The sequence below is a fragment of the Sus scrofa genome, chromosome 6 (genome assembly GCF_054392235.1).
Source record: "Sus scrofa isolate SSC_HxYL_T2T_F1_AM1 chromosome 6, Sscrofa_HxYL_maternal_Yorkshire_Landrace_v2.0, whole genome shotgun sequence".
Classification (NCBI taxonomy): Eukaryota; Metazoa; Chordata; class Mammalia; order Artiodactyla; family Suidae; genus Sus; species Sus scrofa.
The window spans coordinates 54,167,642-54,186,757 of NC_139388.1; the positions used below are offsets into that span (position 1 = coordinate 54,167,642).

Consider the following 19,116-nt stretch of genomic DNA (forward strand, 5'->3'; position numbering starts at 1 on the left):
TCGCAGAGTAATTGCCAGACCCAGGATTAGAAACCAAGTGTATGTGAGGTAGAGACTGAGCTCTTAACCGTTTTGCCATTCTGTTTACCTAGTGGTCTCTTGACTGATAACTCTGCCTGCTGTGGCCTCTATCCGTTTTGCATATCATTGGTCGAATCATCCAGGGTATGTGGCGTGAGGCCAGGGGTCACTTACATTTCACATCCAGCCTGAGGGGGTCACTTTTGCTGGAATTGCCCAGGTGGGAGGCCTCGCACTGATAATGCCCAGCATCCTCCCTCCTGACGGGCTCTATGGTGAGGGTGCCGTTGTCCTGGGACAGCTCCATCCTCTCTGTGAGCAGTAGACTCTGGCCATTGAAGAACCAGGAGATGGCGACCCCGGTGTCATTTGTGAGGCATTTCAGGACCACGGTGTCCTCGTGTTCTGTGACGGTGGTGCTGTTGGCTTCGACGATGGGCTTTGCCACTGGGTCTGCGGAGAAACAGAGGAGGTGACTTGGCAGCGAGTGTGTCTGGGGCCGGGGGCCACGCTCCTTCCTCAGAGACCTCAGCCATTCCTGGGGCCCAGTGACCTCTGTAAAGGCGACTCAGAGGATGGCCCTGACCCTGTGAACAAGGTCTTGGGTCTCTCCTCATGGAGGAAGTGTAAGGAGAGGGCAGCACCTCCTCTCGGACCTCCAGGTCCCCCGGGATGAGCCCTGACCAGTCCCCTCGACATCTCTGTGGTGTCTTGTCAGCCCCTGTGTCCAGCATCCTCCTCACCAGGTGGAATTCTTTTCCCACGTGGTTTCACTGGCCCTTTGTGGAACTCTCTTTGGCCCTGGAAGTTCAGGTCCTATTCCTTTTAGGGATTTGAATATGTGAACTTCTCGGTATGTTGGGGAAAGAATGCTTGCCAGCCCCGTGCATCTCTGGGGCTCAGGGAACTTTGCATAAAGTAGGGAAGGCATTTTCCTTTTTGTTAAATACCTTATTAGGGAATGAGACTGGCTCGTCCCTGTCTTCCTGACCTTAGAAATGGAAGAGATTTCATTTCCAAGTCTTTCTCACTCTACAGGGAGATTTTCTTCCTGGACTTTGTGTTGAATATCACAGCCAAGGAGATCACTAGGGTCATGGTTACTGGTTTATCAGAATACTGGCATTCTTAGAAATTGATGGAAACCCCTGCAACTAAACAAAGCCCTTAGTATATGAAAAGCCCACTGCTAACATTACAGGCAATGGCGAAACACCGAAAGCTTTACCTCTGTGATCAGGAAGAGGACAAGGATGACACTTTCGCTGTGCTATTCAACACAGTGCAGAAGTCCAAGCCAGACAGGCAAGAAAAAGAAACAGAATGCATTTCCATTGGAATGGAAGAAGTACTATTACTTCTGTTGGCAGATGGCATGACCTCACGGGTAGAAAACCCCAAAGACCGCACCAAAATAACCTGTTGGAACTAATGAATGAATTTGGCAAAGCTGCAGGATACAAAATCAACGTATGATAATCAGTTGTGTGTTTTATGCACTAACCAGGAACTATCCAAAAGGGAAATTGGGAAAGCGGTTCCTTTGCAACAGCTTTGAGAAGAATAAGATACTTAGGAATAAACTCATCCGATGAGGCAGCAGACCTGTCCATGAAAGTCTACCGAATGTTGCTAGGATATTAAAGAGGACACACACACAAAATGGAAGGACATCCCGTGTTTGGGGATGGGAAGATATGAGTTGTTAGGATGACAGTACCACCCAAAGAGATCCGCAGGTTCAATGCAATGCCTACCAAGACCCCGATGATTTTTTTTTTTTTTTTTCTGAAATAGAAACATCCATCCTCAAATTCATATGGAATTTTAAGAGACCCGGAGAACTGAAAGAATCTGGCAAAAAAGAAGAACAAGGAGTTCCCTGGTGGCTCAGTGGGTTGAGGATATGGCATTGCCATTGCTGTAGCTCAGGTTTCTGCTGTGGTGCCGGTTTGATCCCTGGCTCAGGAGATCTGCATGCTGTGGAAATGGCCCGAAAATAAAATTTAAAAAAGAGCTACTTGAAGGACTCGCTCTTCCTCTTTTGAATGTTTGCTACATAACCTTAAAACAAAGGCAGTGTGATAATAGCATAAAGACAGTCATATAGACCAATGTAATAGAAAGTCTAGAAATAAATTCTGGATACATGCTCAGATAGTTCGCAAAGGTGCCAGTACCATTCAGTGGGGTAAGGATGGTCTTTTCAACAACTGATACCGAGGAGACTGGATAGCCAGCAAAGAATGAAGTTGAGCCCTTACCTAATATTATGCACAAGAAATTAACTCACAATGGATCAAAGACCTAAATGTGAGAGCTGAAACTACAAAACAGAAGAAACATAGGGTGAAAGCGTCACGATGTTGGGCTTGGCAGTGATTTCTTGGGTAGGAAACCAAAAGCACCCTTGACAAATTAAAAAAATAAGATAATCTGTACTTCATCAAAATTGAAAACTCTTGTGTACCGAAGCACACTATCAACAGAGAGGAAAGACCACTCACAGAATAGGAGAAAATATTTGCACAACATAAATCTGTTAAGGAATTAATTCCCAGGATGTATAAAGAACTATTACAACCCAACAGAAACAATAGCAACAAAAACCCCTCAATCTAAAAATAGGCCAAGTGGGAGTTCCTATTGTGGCGCGGTGGATACGAGTCTGACCAGTGTCCCTGAGGATGCGGGTTCAATCCCTGGCCTCGCTCAGGGGGTCGGGATCCAGTGTTGCTGTGGCCGTGGTGTAGGCCAGCAGCTGTAGCTCCGATTCGACCCCTAACAGGGAACTTCCATATACCGCAGGTGTGGCCCTAAAAAGAAAAATAAAGAGGCAGAGTGGGAGTTCCCTTGTGCCTCAGCAGGTTAAGGTTCTGGTGTTGTCTCTGTGAGATGTGGTGGGTTCGATCCCTGGCCTGGCTCAGTGGGTTAAGGATCCCACATTGCTGTAAGCTGTGGTGTAGGTTGCAGATGCAGCTTGGATCCAGTGTTGACTTGGTTGTGGTGTAGGCCGCCACGGCAGCTCCAATTCAGCCTCCGGCCCGAGAACTGCCGTATGATGCAGGTACACCGTAAAAGGAAAAAAAAAAAAAAAAAAACCCCCAGAAAAACGACCGAATAGACATCTCCAAAGAATATACGCAAATGGCCAATAAGCACATACTAAGATGCATGTGCTTCTTGTTCATTGGTATATCTGATCACTAGGGAAATGAAATTGAAACCACAAGGAGATACCCACCTTACACTCATTAGGAGGGCTATCATAATAAAAAGAGAGAACAGCAAATGTTGGCAAGGATGTGGAAAAACTGGAACTTTTGTGCATTGCCGGTGGGAATGTAAAAGGGTACAACCACTGTGGAAAATGGTATGGCAGTGTGTCAAAGGACGGAACAAAGACTTACTATTTGATCCAGCAATTCCACTTCTGAAGTATTAGCGATTATTTCTACTCAAGATAATTGAAAGCAGGGATTTTTTTTTTTTTTGGTCTTTTTAGGGCCACAGCCGTGGCCTATGGAAGCTCCTAGGCTAGGGGTCAAATCTGAGCTATAGCTGCCAGCTTACACCACAGCCACAGCAATGCGGAATCCAAGCCGCTTCTGCGACCGACACCACAGCTCACGGCAAAGCCAGATCCTTAACCCACTGAGCGAGGCCAGGGATTGAACCAGCATCCTTATAGGATGCTAGTCTGGTTCTTTACTGCTGAGCCACAAGGGGAACTCAGAAAGCTAGAATTTGAACGGGTATCTGTCCACCCATGTGCATAGGAACATTATGCATATTATCCAAAATGTGGCAACAAACAAAAGTTCAACTAACGAGTGATAAACAAAATGTGATATATATGTGTGTATATCCATACATATGGGGACACACACACACACACACACACACACACACACACACACACGGGAACATATGTAATTCAGGCCTAAGAAGAAATGACATTGTGGAGTTCCCTGATGGACTAGTGATTAGGGATCTGGCATTGTCACTGCTGTGGCTTGGGTCACTGTTGTGGCGTGGGTTCCAACCCTGGCCCAGGAGCTTTCCCATGCCACAGATGTAGCAAAAGAAATGCCATTCTGCTATAGCCTATACGAGAGATGGAACCTTGAAGACATTATGCTTGGTGAAACAAGCCAGACACCAAAGGAAAGGTATTGTATGATTCCACTTGAAAGAAGGACCTAGAATCGTCAGATTCAAAGAGACGGAAAGCGGAAGGATGATTGCCAGGGGTTCAGACTGGGGAGAGGGGAGTATAGGTAAAGGGTACAGAGTTTGGTACGGTTAACATGAACGTTCTGGATGGACAGAGGTGATGACTGCACGACAACATGAGTGTACTTAATGCCACTGAGCTGTAGTCTTAAAACACAGTTAACATGGTGAATCTTACGTATATTTTACCCACCTAAAAATGGTGGAGATTACCACTGTGAGAAAAGGAAGACTCTTGCGCAAGCTCGCAGAGTAATTGCCAGACCCAGGATTAGAAACCAAGTGTATGTGAGGTAGAGACTGAGCTCTTAACCGTTTTGCCATTCTGTTTACCTAGTGGTCTCTTGACTGATAACTCTGCCTGCTGTGGCCTCTATCCGTTTTGCACATCATTGGTCGAATCATCCAGGGTATGTGGCGTGAGGCCAGGGGTCACTTACATTTCACATCCAGCCTGAGGGGGTCACTTTTGCTGGAATTGCCCAGGTGGGAGGCCTCGCACTGATAATGCCCAGCATCCTCCCTCCTGACGGGCTCTATGGTGAGGGTGCCGTTGTCCTGGGACAGCTCCATCCTCTCTGTGAGCAGTAGACTCTGGCCATTGAAGAACCAGGAGATGGCGACCCCGGTGTCATTTGTGAGGCATTTCAGGACCACGGTGTCCTCGTGTTCTGTGACGGTGGTGCTGTTGGCTTCGACGATGGGCTTTGCCACTGGGTCTGCGGAGAAACAGAGGAGGTGACTTGGCGGCGAGTGTGTCTGGGGCCGGGGGCCACGCTCCTTCCTCAGAGACCTCAGCCATTCCTGGGGCCCAGTGACCTCTGTAAAGGCGACTCAGAGGATGGCCCTGACCCTGTGAACAAGGTCTTGGGTCTCTCCTCATGGAGGAAGTGTAAGGAGAGGGCAGCACCTCCTCTCGGACCTCCAGGTCCCCCGGGATGAGCCCTGACCAGTCCCCTCGACATCTCTGTGGTGTCTTGTCAGCCCCTGTGTCCAGCATCCTCCTCACCAGGTGGAATTCTTTTCCCACGTGGTTTCACTGGCCCTTTGTGGAACTCTCTTTGGCCCTGGAAGTTCAGGTCCTATTCCTTTTAGGGATTTGAATATGTGAACTTCTCGGTATGTTGGGGAAAGAATGCTTGCCAGCCCCGTGCATCTCTGGGGCTCAGGGAACTTTGCATAAAGTAGGGAAGGCATTTTCCTTTTTGTTAAATACCTTATTAGGGAATGAGACTGGCTCGTCCCTGTCTTCCTGACCTTAGAAATGGAAGAGATTTCATTTCCAAGTCTTTCTCACTCTACAGGGAGATTTTCTTCCTGGACTTTGTGTTGAATATCACAGCCAAGGAGATCACTAGGGTCATGGTTACTGGTTTATCAGAATACTGGCATTCTTAGAAATTGATGGAAACCCCTGCAACTAAACAAAGCCCTTAGTATATGAAAAGCCCACTGCTAACATTACAGGCAATGGCGAAACACCGAAAGCTTTACCTCTGTGATCAGGAAGAGGACAAGGATGACACTTTCGCTGTGCTATTCAACACAGTGCAGAAGTCCAAGCCAGACAGGCAAGAAAAAGAAACAGAATGCATTTCCATTGGAATGGAAGAAGTACTATTACTTCTGTTGGCAGATGGCATGACCTCACGGGTAGAAAACCCCAAAGACCGCACCAAAATAACCTGTTGGAACTAATGAATGAATTTGGCAAAGCTGCAGGATACAAAATCAACGTATGATAATCAGTTGTGTGTTTTATGCACTAACCAGGAACTATCCAAAAGGGAAATTGGGAAAGCGGTTCCTTTGCAACAGCTTTGAGAAGAATAAGATACTTAGGAATAAACTCATCCGATGAGGCAGCAGACCTGTCCATGAAAGTCTACCGAATGTTGCTAGGATATTAAAGAGGACACACACACAAAATGGAAGGACATCCCGTGTTTGGGGATGGGAAGATATGAGTTGTTAGGATGACAGTACCACCCAAAGAGATCCGCAGGTTCAATGCAATGCCTACCAAGACCCCGATGATTTTTTTTTTTTTTTTCTGAAATAGAAACATCCATCCTCAAATTCATATGGAATTTTAAGAGACCCGGAGAACTGAAAGAATCTGGCAAAAAAGAAGAACAAGGAGTTCCCTGGTGGCTCAGTGGGTTGAGGATATGGCATTGCCATTGCTGTAGCTCAGGTTTCTGCTGTGGTGCCGGTTTGATCCCTGGCTCAGGAGATCTGCATGCTGTGGAAATGGCCCGAAAATAAAATTTAAAAAAGAGCTACTTGAAGGACCCGCTCTTCCTCTTTTGAATGTTTGCTACATAACCTTAAAACAAAGGCAGTGTGATGATAGCATAAAGACAGTCATATAGACCAATGTAATAGAAAGTCTAGAAATAAATTCTGGATACATGCTCAGATAGTTCGCAAAGGTGCCAGTACCATTCAGTGGGGTAAGGATGGTCTTTTCAACAACTGATACCGAGGAGACTGGATAGCCAGCAAAGAATGAAGTTGAGCCCTTACCTAATATTATGCACAAGAAATTAACTCACAATGGATCAAAGACCTAAATGTGAGAGCTGAAACTACAAAACAGAAGAAACATAGGGTGAAAGCGTCACGATGTTGGGCTTGGCAGTGATTTCTTGGGTAGGAAACCAAAAGCACCCTTGACAAATTAAAAAAATAAGATAATCTGTACTTCATCAAAATTGAAAACTCTTGTGTACCGAAGCACACTATCAACAGAGAGGAAAGACCACTCACAGAATAGGAGAAAATATTTGCACAACATAAATCTGTTAAGGAATTAATTCCCAGGATGTATAAAGAACTATTACAACCCAACAGAAACAATAGCAACAAAAACCCCTCAATCTAAAAATAGGCCAAGTGGGAGTTCCTATTGTGGCGCGGTGGATACGAGTCTGACCAGTGTCCCTGAGGATGCGGGTTCAATCCCTGGCCTCGCTCAGGGGGTCGGGATCCAGTGTTGCTGTGGCCGTGGTGTAGGCCAGCAGCTGTAGCTCCGATTCGACCCCTAACAGGGAACTTCCATATACCGCAGGTGTGGCCCTAAAAAGAAAAATAAAGAGGCAGAGTGGGAGTTCCCTTGTGCCTCAGCAGGTTAAGGTTCTGGTGTTGTCTCTGTGAGATGTGGTGGGTTCGATCCCTGGCCTGGCTCAGTGGGTTAAGGATCCCACATTGCTGTAAGCTGTGGTGTAGGTTGCAGATGCAGCTTGGATCCAGTGTTGACTTGGTTGTGGTGTAGGCCGCCACGGCAGCTCCAATTCAGCCTCCGGCCCGAGAACTGCCGTATGATGCAGGTACACCGTAAAAGGAAAAAAAAAAAAAAAAAAAAAAACCCAGAAAAACGACCGAATAGACATCTCCAAAGAATATACGCAAATGGCCAATAAGCACATACTAAGATGCATGTGCTTCTTGTTCATTGGTATATCTGATCACTAGGGAAATGAAATTGAAACCACAAGGAGATACCCACCTTACACTCATTAGGAGGGCTATCATAATAAAAAGAGAGAACAGCAAATGTTGGCAAGGATGTGGAAAAACTGGAACTTTTGTGCATTGCCGGTGGGAATGTAAAAGGGTACAACCACTGTGGAAAATGGTATGGCAGTGTGTCAAAGGACGGAACAAAGACTTACTATTTGATCCAGCAATTCCACTTCTGAAGTATTAGCGATTATTTCTACTCAAGATAATTGAAAGCAGGGATTTTTTTTTTTTTTGGTCTTTTTAGGGCCACAGCCGTGGCCTATGGAAGCTCCTAGGCTAGGGGTCAAATCTGAGCTATAGCTGCCAGCTTACACCACAGCCACAGCAATGCGGAATCCAAGCCGCTTCTGCGACCGACACCACAGCTCACGGCAAAGCCAGATCCTTAACCCACTGAGCGAGGCCAGGGATTGAACCAGCATCCTTATAGGATGCTAGTCTGGTTCTTTACTGCTGAGCCACAAGGGGAACTCAGAAAGCTAGAATTTGAACGGGTATCTGTCCACCCATGTGCATAGGAACATTATGCATATTATCCAAAATGTGGCAACAAACAAAAGTTCAACTAACGAGTGATAAACAAAATGTGATATATATGTGTGTATATCCATACATATGGGGACACACACACACACACACACACACACACACACACGGGAACATATGTAATTCAGGCCTAAGAAGAAATGACATTGTGGAGTTCCCTGATGGACTAGTGATTAGGGATCTGGCATTGTCACTGCTGTGGCTTGGGTCACTGTTGTGGCGTGGGTTCCAACCCTGGCCCAGGAGCTTTCCCATGCCACAGATGTAGCAAAAGAAATGCCATTCTGCTATAGCCTATACGAGAGATGGAACCTTGAAGACATTATGCTTGGTGAAACAAGCCAGACACCAAAGGAAAGGTATTGTATGATTCCACTTGAAAGAAGGACCTAGAATCGTCAGATTCAAAGAGACGGAAAGCGGAAGGATGATTGCCAGGGGTTCAGACTGGGGAGAGGGGAGTATAGGTAAAGGGTACAGAGTTTGGTACGGTTAACATGAACGTTCTGGATGGACAGAGGTGATGACTGCACGACAACATGAGTGTACTTAATGCCACTGAGCTGTAGTCTTAAAACACAGTTAACATGGTGAATCTTACGTATATTTTACCCACCTAAAAATGGTGGAGATTACCACTGTGAGAAAAGGAAGACTCTTGCGCAAGCTCGCAGAGTAATTGCCAGACCCAGGATTAGAAACCAAGTGTATGTGAGGTAGAGACTGAGCTCTTAACCGTTTTGCCATTCTGTTTACCTAGTGGTCTCTTGACTGATAACTCTGCCTGCTGTGGCCTCTATCCGTTTTGCACATCATTGGTCGAATCATCCAGGGTATGTGGCGTGAGGCCAGGGGTCACTTACATTTCACATCCAGCCTGAGGGGGTCACTTTTGCTGGAATTGCCCAGGTGGGAGGCCTCGCACTGATAATGCCCAGCATCCTCCCTCCTGACGGGCTCTATGGTGAGGGTGCCATTGTCCTGGGACAGCTCCATCCTCTCTGTGAGCAGTAGACTCTGGCCATTGAAGAACCAGGAGATGGCGACCCCGGTGTCATTTGTGAGGCATTTCAGGACCACGGTGTCCTCGTGTTCTGTGACGGTGGTGCTGTTGGCTTCGACGATGGGCTTTGCCACTGGGTCTGCGGAGAAACAGAGGAGGTGACTTGGCGGCGAGTGTGTCTGGGGCCGGGGGCCACGCTCCTTCCTCAGAGACCTCAGCCATTCCTGGGGCCCAGTGACCTCTGTAAAGGCGACTCAGAGGATGGCCCTGACCCTGTGAACAAGGTCTTGGGTCTCTCCTCATGGAGGAAGTGTAAGGAGAGGGCAGCACCTCCTCTCGGACCTCCAGGTCCCCCGGGATGAGCCCTGACCAGTCCCCTCGACATCTCTGTGGTGTCTTGTCAGCCCCTGTGTCCAGCATCCTCCTCACCAGGTGGAATTCTTTTCCCACGTGGTTTCACTGGCCCTTTGTGGAACTCTCTTTGGCCCTGGAAGTTCAGGTCCTATTCCTTTTAGGGATTTGAATATGTGAACTTCTCGGTATGTTGGGGAAAGAATGCTTGCCAGCCCCGTGCATCTCTGGGGCTCAGGGAACTTTGCATAAAGTAGGGAAGGCATTTTCCTTTTTGTTAAATACCTTATTAGGGAATGAGACTGGCTCGTCCCTGTCTTCCTGACCTTAGAAATGGAAGAGATTTCATTTCCAAGTCTTTCTCACTCTACAGGGAGATTTTCTTCCTGGACTTTGTGTTGAATATCACAGCCAAGGAGATCACTAGGGTCATGGTTACTGGTTTATCAGAATACTGGCATTCTTAGAAATTGATGGAAACCCCTGCAACTAAACAAAGCCCTTAGTATATGAAAAGCCCACTGCTAACATTACAGGCAATGGCGAAACACCGAAAGCTTTACCTCTGTGATCAGGAAGAGGACAAGGATGACACTTTCGCTGTGCTATTCAACACAGTGCAGAAGTCCAAGCCAGACAGGCAAGAAAAAGAAACAGAATGCATTTCCATTGGAATGGAAGAAGTACTATTACTTCTGTTGGCAGATGGCATGACCTCACGGGTAGAAAACCCCAAAGACCGCACCAAAATAACCTGTTGGAACTAATGAATGAATTTGGCAAAGCTGCAGGATACAAAATCAACGTATGATAATCAGTTGTGTGTTTTATGCACTAACCAGGAACTATCCAAAAGGGAAATTGGGAAAGCGGTTCCTTTGCAACAGCTTTGAGAAGAATAAGATACTTAGGAATAAACTCATCCGATGAGGCAGCAGACCTGTCCATGAAAGTCTACCGAATGTTGCTAGGATATTAAAGAGGACACACACACAAAATGGAAGGACATCCCGTGTTTGGGGATGGGAAGATATGAGTTGTTAGGATGACAGTACCACCCAAAGAGATCCGCAGGTTCAATGCAATGCCTACCAAGACCCCGATGATTTTTTTTTTTTTTCTGAAATAGAAACATCCATCCTCAAATTCATATGGAATTTTAAGAGACCCGGAGAACTGAAAGAATCTGGCAAAAAAGAAGAACAAGGAGTTCCCTGGTGGCTCAGTGGGTTGAGGATATGGCATTGCCATTGCTGTAGCTCAGGTTTCTGCTGTGGTGCCGGTTTGATCCCTGGCTCAGGAGATCTGCATGCTGTGGAAATGGCCCGAAAATAAAATTTAAAAAAGAGCTACTTGAAGGACTCGCTCTTCCTCTTTTGAATGTTTGCTACATAACCTTAAAACAAAGGCAGTGTGATGATAGCATAAAGACAGTCATATAGACCAATGTAATAGAAAGTCTAGAAATAAATTCTGGATACATGCTCAGATAGTTCGCAAAGGTGCCAGTACCATTCAGTGGGGTAAGGATGGTCTTTTCAACAACTGATACCGAGGAGACTGGATAGCCAGCAAAGAATGAAGTTGAGCCCTTACCTAATATTATGCACAAGAAATTAACTCACAATGGATCAAAGACCTAAATGTGAGAGCTGAAACTACAAAACAGAAGAAACATAGGGTGAAAGCGTCACGATGTTGGGCTTGGCAGTGATTTCTTGGGTAGGAAACCAAAAGCACCCTTGACAAATTAAAAAAATAAGATAATCTGTACTTCATCAAAATTGAAAACTCTTGTGTACCGAAGCACACTATCAACAGAGAGGAAAGACCACTCACAGAATAGGAGAAAATATTTGCACAACATAAATCTGTTAAGGAATTAATTCCCAGGATGTATAAAGAACTATTACAACCCAACAGAAACAATAGCAACAAAAACCCCTCAATCTAAAAATAGGCCAAGTGGGAGTTCCTATTGTGGCGCGGTGGATACGAGTCTGACCAGTGTCCCTGAGGATGCGGGTTCAATCCCTGGCCTCGCTCAGGGGGTCGGGATCCAGTGTTGCTGTGGCCGTGGTGTAGGCCAGCAGCTGTAGCTCCGATTCGACCCCTAACAGGGAACTTCCATATACCGCAGGTGTGGCCCTAAAAAGAAAAATAAAGAGGCAGAGTGGGAGTTCCCTTGTGCCTCAGCAGGTTAAGGTTCTGGTGTTGTCTCTGTGAGATGTGGTGGGTTCGATCCCTGGCCTGGCTCAGTGGGTTAAGGATCCCACATTGCTGTAAGCTGTGGTGTAGGTTGCAGATGCAGCTTGGATCCAGTGTTGACTTGGTTGTGGTGTAGGCCGCCACGGCAGCTCCAATTCAGCCTCCGGCCCGAGAACTGCCGTATGATGCAGGTACACCGTGAAAGGAAAAAAAAAAAAAAAAAAAACCCAGAAAAACGACCGAATAGACATCTCCAAAGAATATACGTAAATGGCCAATAAGCACATACTAAGATGCATGTGCTTCTTGTTCATTGGTATATCTGATCACTAGGGAAATGAAATTGAAACCACAAGGAGATACCCACCTTACACTCATTAGGAGGGCTATCATAATAAAAAGAGAGAACAGCAAATGTTGGCAAGGATGTGGAAAAACTGGAACTTTTGTGCATTGCCGGTGGGAATGTAAAAGGGTACAACCACTGTGGAAAATGGTATGGCAGTGTGTCAAAGGACGGAACAAAGACTTACTATTTGATCCAGCAATTCCACTTCTGAAGTATTAGCGATTATTTCTACTCAAGATAATTGAAAGCAGGGATTTTTTTTTTTTTTTGGTCTTTTTAGGGCCACAGCCGTGGCCTATGGAAGCTCCTAGGCTAGGGGTCAAATCTGAGCTATAGCTGCCAGCTTACACCACAGCCACAGCAATGCGGAATCCAAGCCGCTTCTGCGACCGACACCACAGCTCACGGCAAAGCCAGATCCTTAACCCACTGAGCGAGGCCAGGGATTGAACCAGCATCCTTATAGGATGCTAGTCTGGTTCTTTACTGCTGAGCCACAAGGGGAACTCAGAAAGCTAGAATTTGAACGGGTATCTGTCCACCCATGTGCATAGGAACATTATGCATATTATCCAAAATGTGGCAACAAACAAAAGTTCAACTAACGAGTGATAAACAAAATGTGATATATATGTGTGTATATCCATACATATGGGGACACACACACACACACACACACACACACACACGGGAACATATGTAATTCAGGCCTAAGAAGAAATGACATTGTGGAGTTCCCTGATGGACTAGTGATTAGGGATCTGGCATTGTCACTGCTGTGGCTTGGGTCACTGTTGTGGCGTGGGTTCCAACCCTGGCCCAGGAGCTTTCCCATGCCACAGATGTAGCAAAAGAAATGCCATTCTGCTATAGCCTATACGAGAGATGGAACCTTGAAGACATTATGCTTGGTGAAACAAGCCAGACACCAAAGGAAAGGTATTGTATGATTCCACTTGAAAGAAGGACCTAGAATCGTCAGATTCAAAGAGACGGAAAGCGGAAGGATGATTGCCAGGGGTTCAGACTGGGGAGAGGGGAGTATAGGTAAAGGGTACAGAGTTTGGTACGGTTAACATGAACGTTCTGGATGGACAGAGGTGATGACTGCACGACAACATGAGTGTACTTAATGCCACTGAGCTGTAGTCTTAAAACACAGTTAACATGGTGAATCTTACGTATATTTTACCCACCTAAAAATGGTGGAGATTACCACTGTGAGAAAAGGAAGACTCTTGCGCAAGCTCGCAGAGTAATTGCCAGACCCAGGATTAGAAATCAAGTGTATGTGAGGTAGAGACTGAGCTCTTAACCGTTTTGCCATTCTGTTTACCTAGTGGTCTCTTGACTGATAACTCTGCCTGCTGTGGCCTCTATCCGTTTTGCATATCATTGGTCGAATCATCCAGGGTATGTGGCGTGAGGCCAGGGGTCACTTACATTTCACATCCAGCCTGAGGGGGTCACTTTTGCTGGAATTGCCCAGGTGGGAGGCCTCGCACTGATAATGCCCAGCATCCTCCCTCCTGACGGGCTCTATGGTGAGGGTGCCATTGTCCTGGGACAGCTCCATCCTCTCTGTGAGCAGTAGACTCTGGCCATTGAAGAACCAGGAGATGGCGACCCCGGTGTCATTTGTGAGGCATTTCAGGACCACGGTGTCCTCGTGTTCTGTGACGGTGGTGCTGTTGGCTTCGACGATGGGCTTTGCCACTGGGTCTGCGGAGAAACAGAGGAGGTGACTTGGCAGCGAGTGTGTCTGGGGCCGGGGGCCACGCTCCTTCCTCAGAGACCTCAGCCATTCCTGGGGCCCAGTGACCTCTGTAAAGGCGACTCAGAGGATGGCCCTGACCCTGTGAACAAGGTCTTGGGTCTCTCCTCATGGAGGAAGTGTAAGGAGAGGGCAGCACCTCCTCTCGGACCTCCAGGTCCCCCGGGATGAGCCCTGACCAGTCCCCTCGACATCTCTGTGGTGTCTTGTCAGCCCCTGTGTCCAGCATCCTCCTCACCAGGTGGAATTCTTTTCCCACGTGGTTTCACTGGCCCTTTGTGGAACTCTCTTTGGCCCTGGAAGTTCAGGTCCTATTCCTTTTAGGGATTTGAATATGTGAACTTCTCGGTATGTTGGGGAAAGAATGCTTGCCAGCCCCGTGCATCTCTGGGGCTCAGGGAACTTTGCATAAAGTAGGGAAGGCATTTTCCTTTTTGTTAAATACCTTATTAGGGAATGAGACTGGCTCGTCCCTGTCTTCCTGACCTTAGAAATGGAAGAGATTTCATTTCCAAGTCTTTCTCACTCTACAGGGAGATTTTCTTCCTGGACTTTGTGTTGAATATCACAGCCAAGGAGATCACTAGGGTCATGGTTACTGGTTTATCAGAATACTGGCATTCTTAGAAATTGATGGAAACCCCTGCAACTAAACAAAGCCCTTAGTATATGAAAAGCCCACTGCTAACATTACAGGCAATGGCGAAACACCGAAAGCTTTACCTCTGTGATCAGGAAGAGGACAAGGATGACACTTTCGCTGTGCTATTCAACACAGTGCAGAAGTCCAAGCCAGACAGGCAAGAAAAAGAAACAGAATGCATTTCCATTGGAATGGAAGAAGTACTATTACTTCTGTTGGCAGATGGCATGACCTCACGGGTAGAAAACCCCAAAGACCGCACCAAAATAACCTGTTGGAACTAATGAATGAATTTGGCAAAGCTGCAGGATACAAAATCAACGTATGATAATCAGTTGTGTGTTTTATGCACTAACCAGGAACTATCCAAAAGGGAAATTGGGAAAGCGGTTCCTTTGCAACAGCTTTGAGAAGAATAAGATACTTAGGAATAAACTCATCCGATGAGGCAGCAGACCTGTCCATGAAAGTCTACCGAATGTTGCTAGGATATTAAAGAGGACACACACACAAAATGGAAGGACATCCCGTGTTTGGGGATGGGAAGATATGAGTTGTTAGGATGACAGTACCACCCAAAGAGATCCGCAGGTTCAATGCAATGCCTACCAAGACCCCGATGATTTTTTTTTTTTTTTCTGAAATAGAAACATCCATCCTCAAATTCATATGGAATTTTAAGAGACCCGGAGAACTGAAAGAATCTGGCAAAAAAGAAGAACAAGGAGTTCCCTGGTGGCTCAGTGGGTTGAGGATATGGCATTGCCATTGCTGTAGCTCAGGTTTCTGCTGTGGTGCCGGTTTGATCCCTGGCTCAGGAGATCTGCATGCTGTGGAAATGGCCCGAAAATAAAATTTAAAAAAGAGCTACTTGAAGGACTCGCTCTTCCTCTTTTGAATGTTTGCTACATAACCTTAAAACAAAGGCAGTGTGATGATAGCATAAAGACAGTCATATAGACCAATGTAATAGAAAGTCTAGAAATAAATTCTGGATACATGCTCAGATAGTTCGCAAAGGTGCCAGTACCATTCAGTGGGGTAAGGATGGTCTTTTCAACAACTGATACCGAGGAGACTGGATAGCCAGCAAAGAATGAAGTTGAGCCCTTACCTAATATTATGCACAAGAAATTAACTCACAATGGATCAAAGACCTAAATGTGAGAGCTGAAACTACAAAACAGAAGAAACATAGGGTGAAAGCGTCACGATGTTGGGCTTGGCAGTGATTTCTTGGGTAGGAAACCAAAAGCACCCTTGACAAATTAAAAAAATAAGATAATCTGTACTTCATCAAAATTGAAAACTCTTGTGTACCGAAGCACACTATCAACAGAGAGGAAATACCACTCACAGAATAGGAGAAAATATTTGCACAACATAAATCTGTTAAGGAATTAATTCCCAGGATGTATAAAGAACTATTACAACCCAACAGAAACAATAGCAACAAAAACCCCTCAATCTAAAAATAGGCCAAGTGGGAGTTCCTATTGTGGCGCGGTGGATACGAGTCTGACCAGTGTCCCTGAGGATGCGGGTTCAATCCCTGGCCTCGCTCAGGGGGTCGGGATCCAGTGTTGCTGTGGCCGTGGTGTAGGCCAGCAGCTGTAGCTCCGATTCGACCCCTAACAGGGAACTTCCATATACCGCAGGTGTGGCCCTAAAAAGAAAAATAAAGAGGCAGAGTGGGAGTTCCCTTGTGCCTCAGCAGGTTAAGGTTCTGGTGTTGTCTCTGTGAGATGTGGTGGGTTCGATCCCTGGCCTGGCTCAGTGGGTTAAGGATCCCACATTGCTGTAAGCTGTGGTGTAGGTTGCAGATGCAGCTTGGATCCAGTGTTGACTTGGTTGTGGTGTAGGCCGCCACGGCAGCTCCAATTCAGCCTCCGGCCCGAGAACTGCCGTATGATGCAGGTACACCGTAAAAGGAAAAAAAAAAAAAAAAAAAAAACCCAGAAAAACGACTGAATAGACATCTCCAAAGAATATACGCAAATGGCCAATAAGCACATACTAAGATGCATGTGCTTCTTGTTCATTGGTATATCTGATCACTAGGGAAATGAAATTGAAACCACAAGGAGATACCCACCTTACACTCATTAGGAGGGCTATCATAATAAAAAGAGAGAACAGCAAATGTTGGCAAGGATGTGGAAAAACTGGAACTTTTGTGCATTGCCGGTGGGAATGTAAAAGGGTACAACCACTGTGGAAAATGGTATGGCAGTGTGTCAAAGGACGGAACAAAGACTTACTATTTGATCCAGCAATTCCACTTCTGAAGTATTAGCGATTATTTCTACTCAAGATAATTGAAAGCAGGGATTTTTTTTTTTTTGGTCTTTTTAGGGCCACAGCCGTGGCCTATGGAAGCTCCTAGGCTAGGGGTCAAATCTGAGCTATAGCTGCCAGCTTACACCACAGCCACAGCAATGCGGAATCCAAGCCGCTTCTGCGACCGACACCACAGCTCACGGCAAAGCCAGATCCTTAACCCACTGAGCGAGGCCAGGGATTGAACCAGCATCCTTATAGGATGCTAGTCTGGTTCTTTACTGCTGAGCCACAAGGGGAACTCAGAAAGCTAGAATTTGAACGGGTATCTGTCCACCCATGTGCATAGGAACATTATGCATATTATCCAAAATGTGGCAACAAACAAAAGTTCAACTAACGAGTGATAAACAAAATGTGATATATATGTGTGTATATCCATACATATGGGGACACACACACACACACACACACACACACACACACACACACGGGAACATATGTAATTCAGGCCTAAGAAGAAATGACATTGTGGAGTTCCCTGATGGACTAGTGATTAGGGATCTGGCATTGTCACTGCTGTGGCTTGGGTCACTGTTGTGGCGTGGGTTCCAACCCTGGCCCAGGAGCTTTCCCATGCCACAGATGTAGCAAAAGAAATGCCATTCTGCTATAGCCTATACGAGAGATGGAACCTTGAAGACATTATGCTTGGTGAAACAAGCCAGACACCAAAGGAAAGGTATTGTATGATTCCACTTGAAAGAAGGACCTAGAATCGTCAGATTCAAAGAGACGGAAAGCGGAAGGATGATTGCCAGGGGTTCAGACTGGGGAGAGGGGAGTATAGGTAAAGGGTACAGAGTTTGGTACGGTTAACATGAACGTTCTGGATGGACAGAGGTGATGACTGCACGACAACATGAGTGTACTTAATGCCACTGAGCTGTAGTCTTAAAACACAGTTAACATGGTGAATCTTACGTATATTTTACCCACCTAAAAATGGTGGAGATTACCACTGTGAGAAAAGGAAGACTCTTGCGCAAGCTCGCAGAGTAATTGCCAGACCCAGGATTAGAAACCAAGTGTATGTGAGGTAGAGACTGAGCTCTTAACCGTTTTGCCATTCTGTTTACCTAGTGGTCTCTTGACTGATAACTCTGCCTGCTGTGGCCTCTATCCGTTTTGCACATCATTGGTCGAATCATCCAGGGTATGTGGCGTGAGGCCAGGGGTCACTTACATTTCACATCCAGCCTGAGGGGGTCACTTTTGCTGGAATTGCCCAGGTGGGAGGCCTCGCACTGATAATGCCCAGCATCCTCCCTCCTGACGGGCTCTATGGTGAGGGTGCCGTTGTCCTGGGACAGCTCCATCCTCTCTGTGAGCAGTAGACTCTGGCCATTGAAGAACCAGGAGATGGCGACCCCGGTGTCATTTGTGAGGCATTTCAGGACCACGGTGTCCTCGTGTTCTGTGACGGTGGTGCTGTTGGCTTCGACGATGGGCTTTGCCACTGGGTCTGCGGAGAAACAGAGGAGGTGACTTGGCGGCGAGTGTGTCTGGGGCCGGGGGCCACGCTCCTTCCTCAGAGACCTCAGCCATTCCTGGGGCCCAGTGACCTCTGTAAAGGCGACTCAGAGGATGGCCCTGACCCTGTGAACAAGGTCTTGGGTCTCTCCTCATGGAGGAAGTGTAAGGAGAGGGCAGCACCTCCTCTCGGACCTCCAGGTCCCCCGGGATGAGCCCTGACCAGTCCTCTAGACACATCTGTAGTAACTTCTCTGTGTCCAGCATCCTCACCATCAAATGGAATTTTGTCCTTTTAAACTTTTGTTGCTCCTTTCCTAGAACTTTCATTCGCTGTGAAATGTTCAGCTCCCATTCCTTACATATACCTTGTATATGTTGGGATAATGGTCTTGCCAGCTCTGTGTATCCCTGGAGCCAAGGGAATTTTACATAAAGTGGAAAGGCATTTTCTTTTTGTTAAATAACTCATTTGGGAATGAGGATGACCCCATCCAGTCTCCTGGTATGTATGTATAGAATTAAAGTATCTCTCTGAACCAGGTACAATTAAAAAAAAAAAACTTTCCAACCATGACCACTGCTCATTTTCCATCATTCTGAGTTGAGACATTAACGTGTTTCTCCCATCACAGGATTATGAC

General features: G+C 46.4%; 2 protein-coding genes across 4 annotated transcripts in view; one reads left to right on the forward strand and one right to left on the reverse strand.

Annotated features, from left to right (window-relative positions):
* The window catches only part of CD177 (CD177 molecule), a 203,451-nt gene that overhangs the window by 64,006 nt on the left and 120,329 nt on the right, over nucleotides 1-19,116 (forward strand). The gene's annotated exons all lie outside the window — the stretch shown is intronic.
* Nucleotides 1-19,116, reverse strand: part of LOC102158679 (cell adhesion molecule CEACAM5) — a 36,870-nt gene that overhangs the window by 14,034 nt on the left and 3,720 nt on the right. The window contains exons 3-7 of the mRNA XM_084961014.1: nucleotides 18,186-18,464; nucleotides 13,686-13,964; nucleotides 9,195-9,473; nucleotides 4,698-4,976; nucleotides 196-474 (exon numbers count right to left, since the gene is read on the reverse strand). Coding sequence (XP_084817140.1) covers nucleotides 196-474; nucleotides 4,698-4,976; nucleotides 9,195-9,473; nucleotides 13,686-13,964; nucleotides 18,186-18,464 — 1,395 coding nt within the window. The remainder of the gene's footprint in view (nucleotides 1-195; nucleotides 475-4,697; nucleotides 4,977-9,194; nucleotides 9,474-13,685; nucleotides 13,965-18,185; nucleotides 18,465-19,116) is intronic.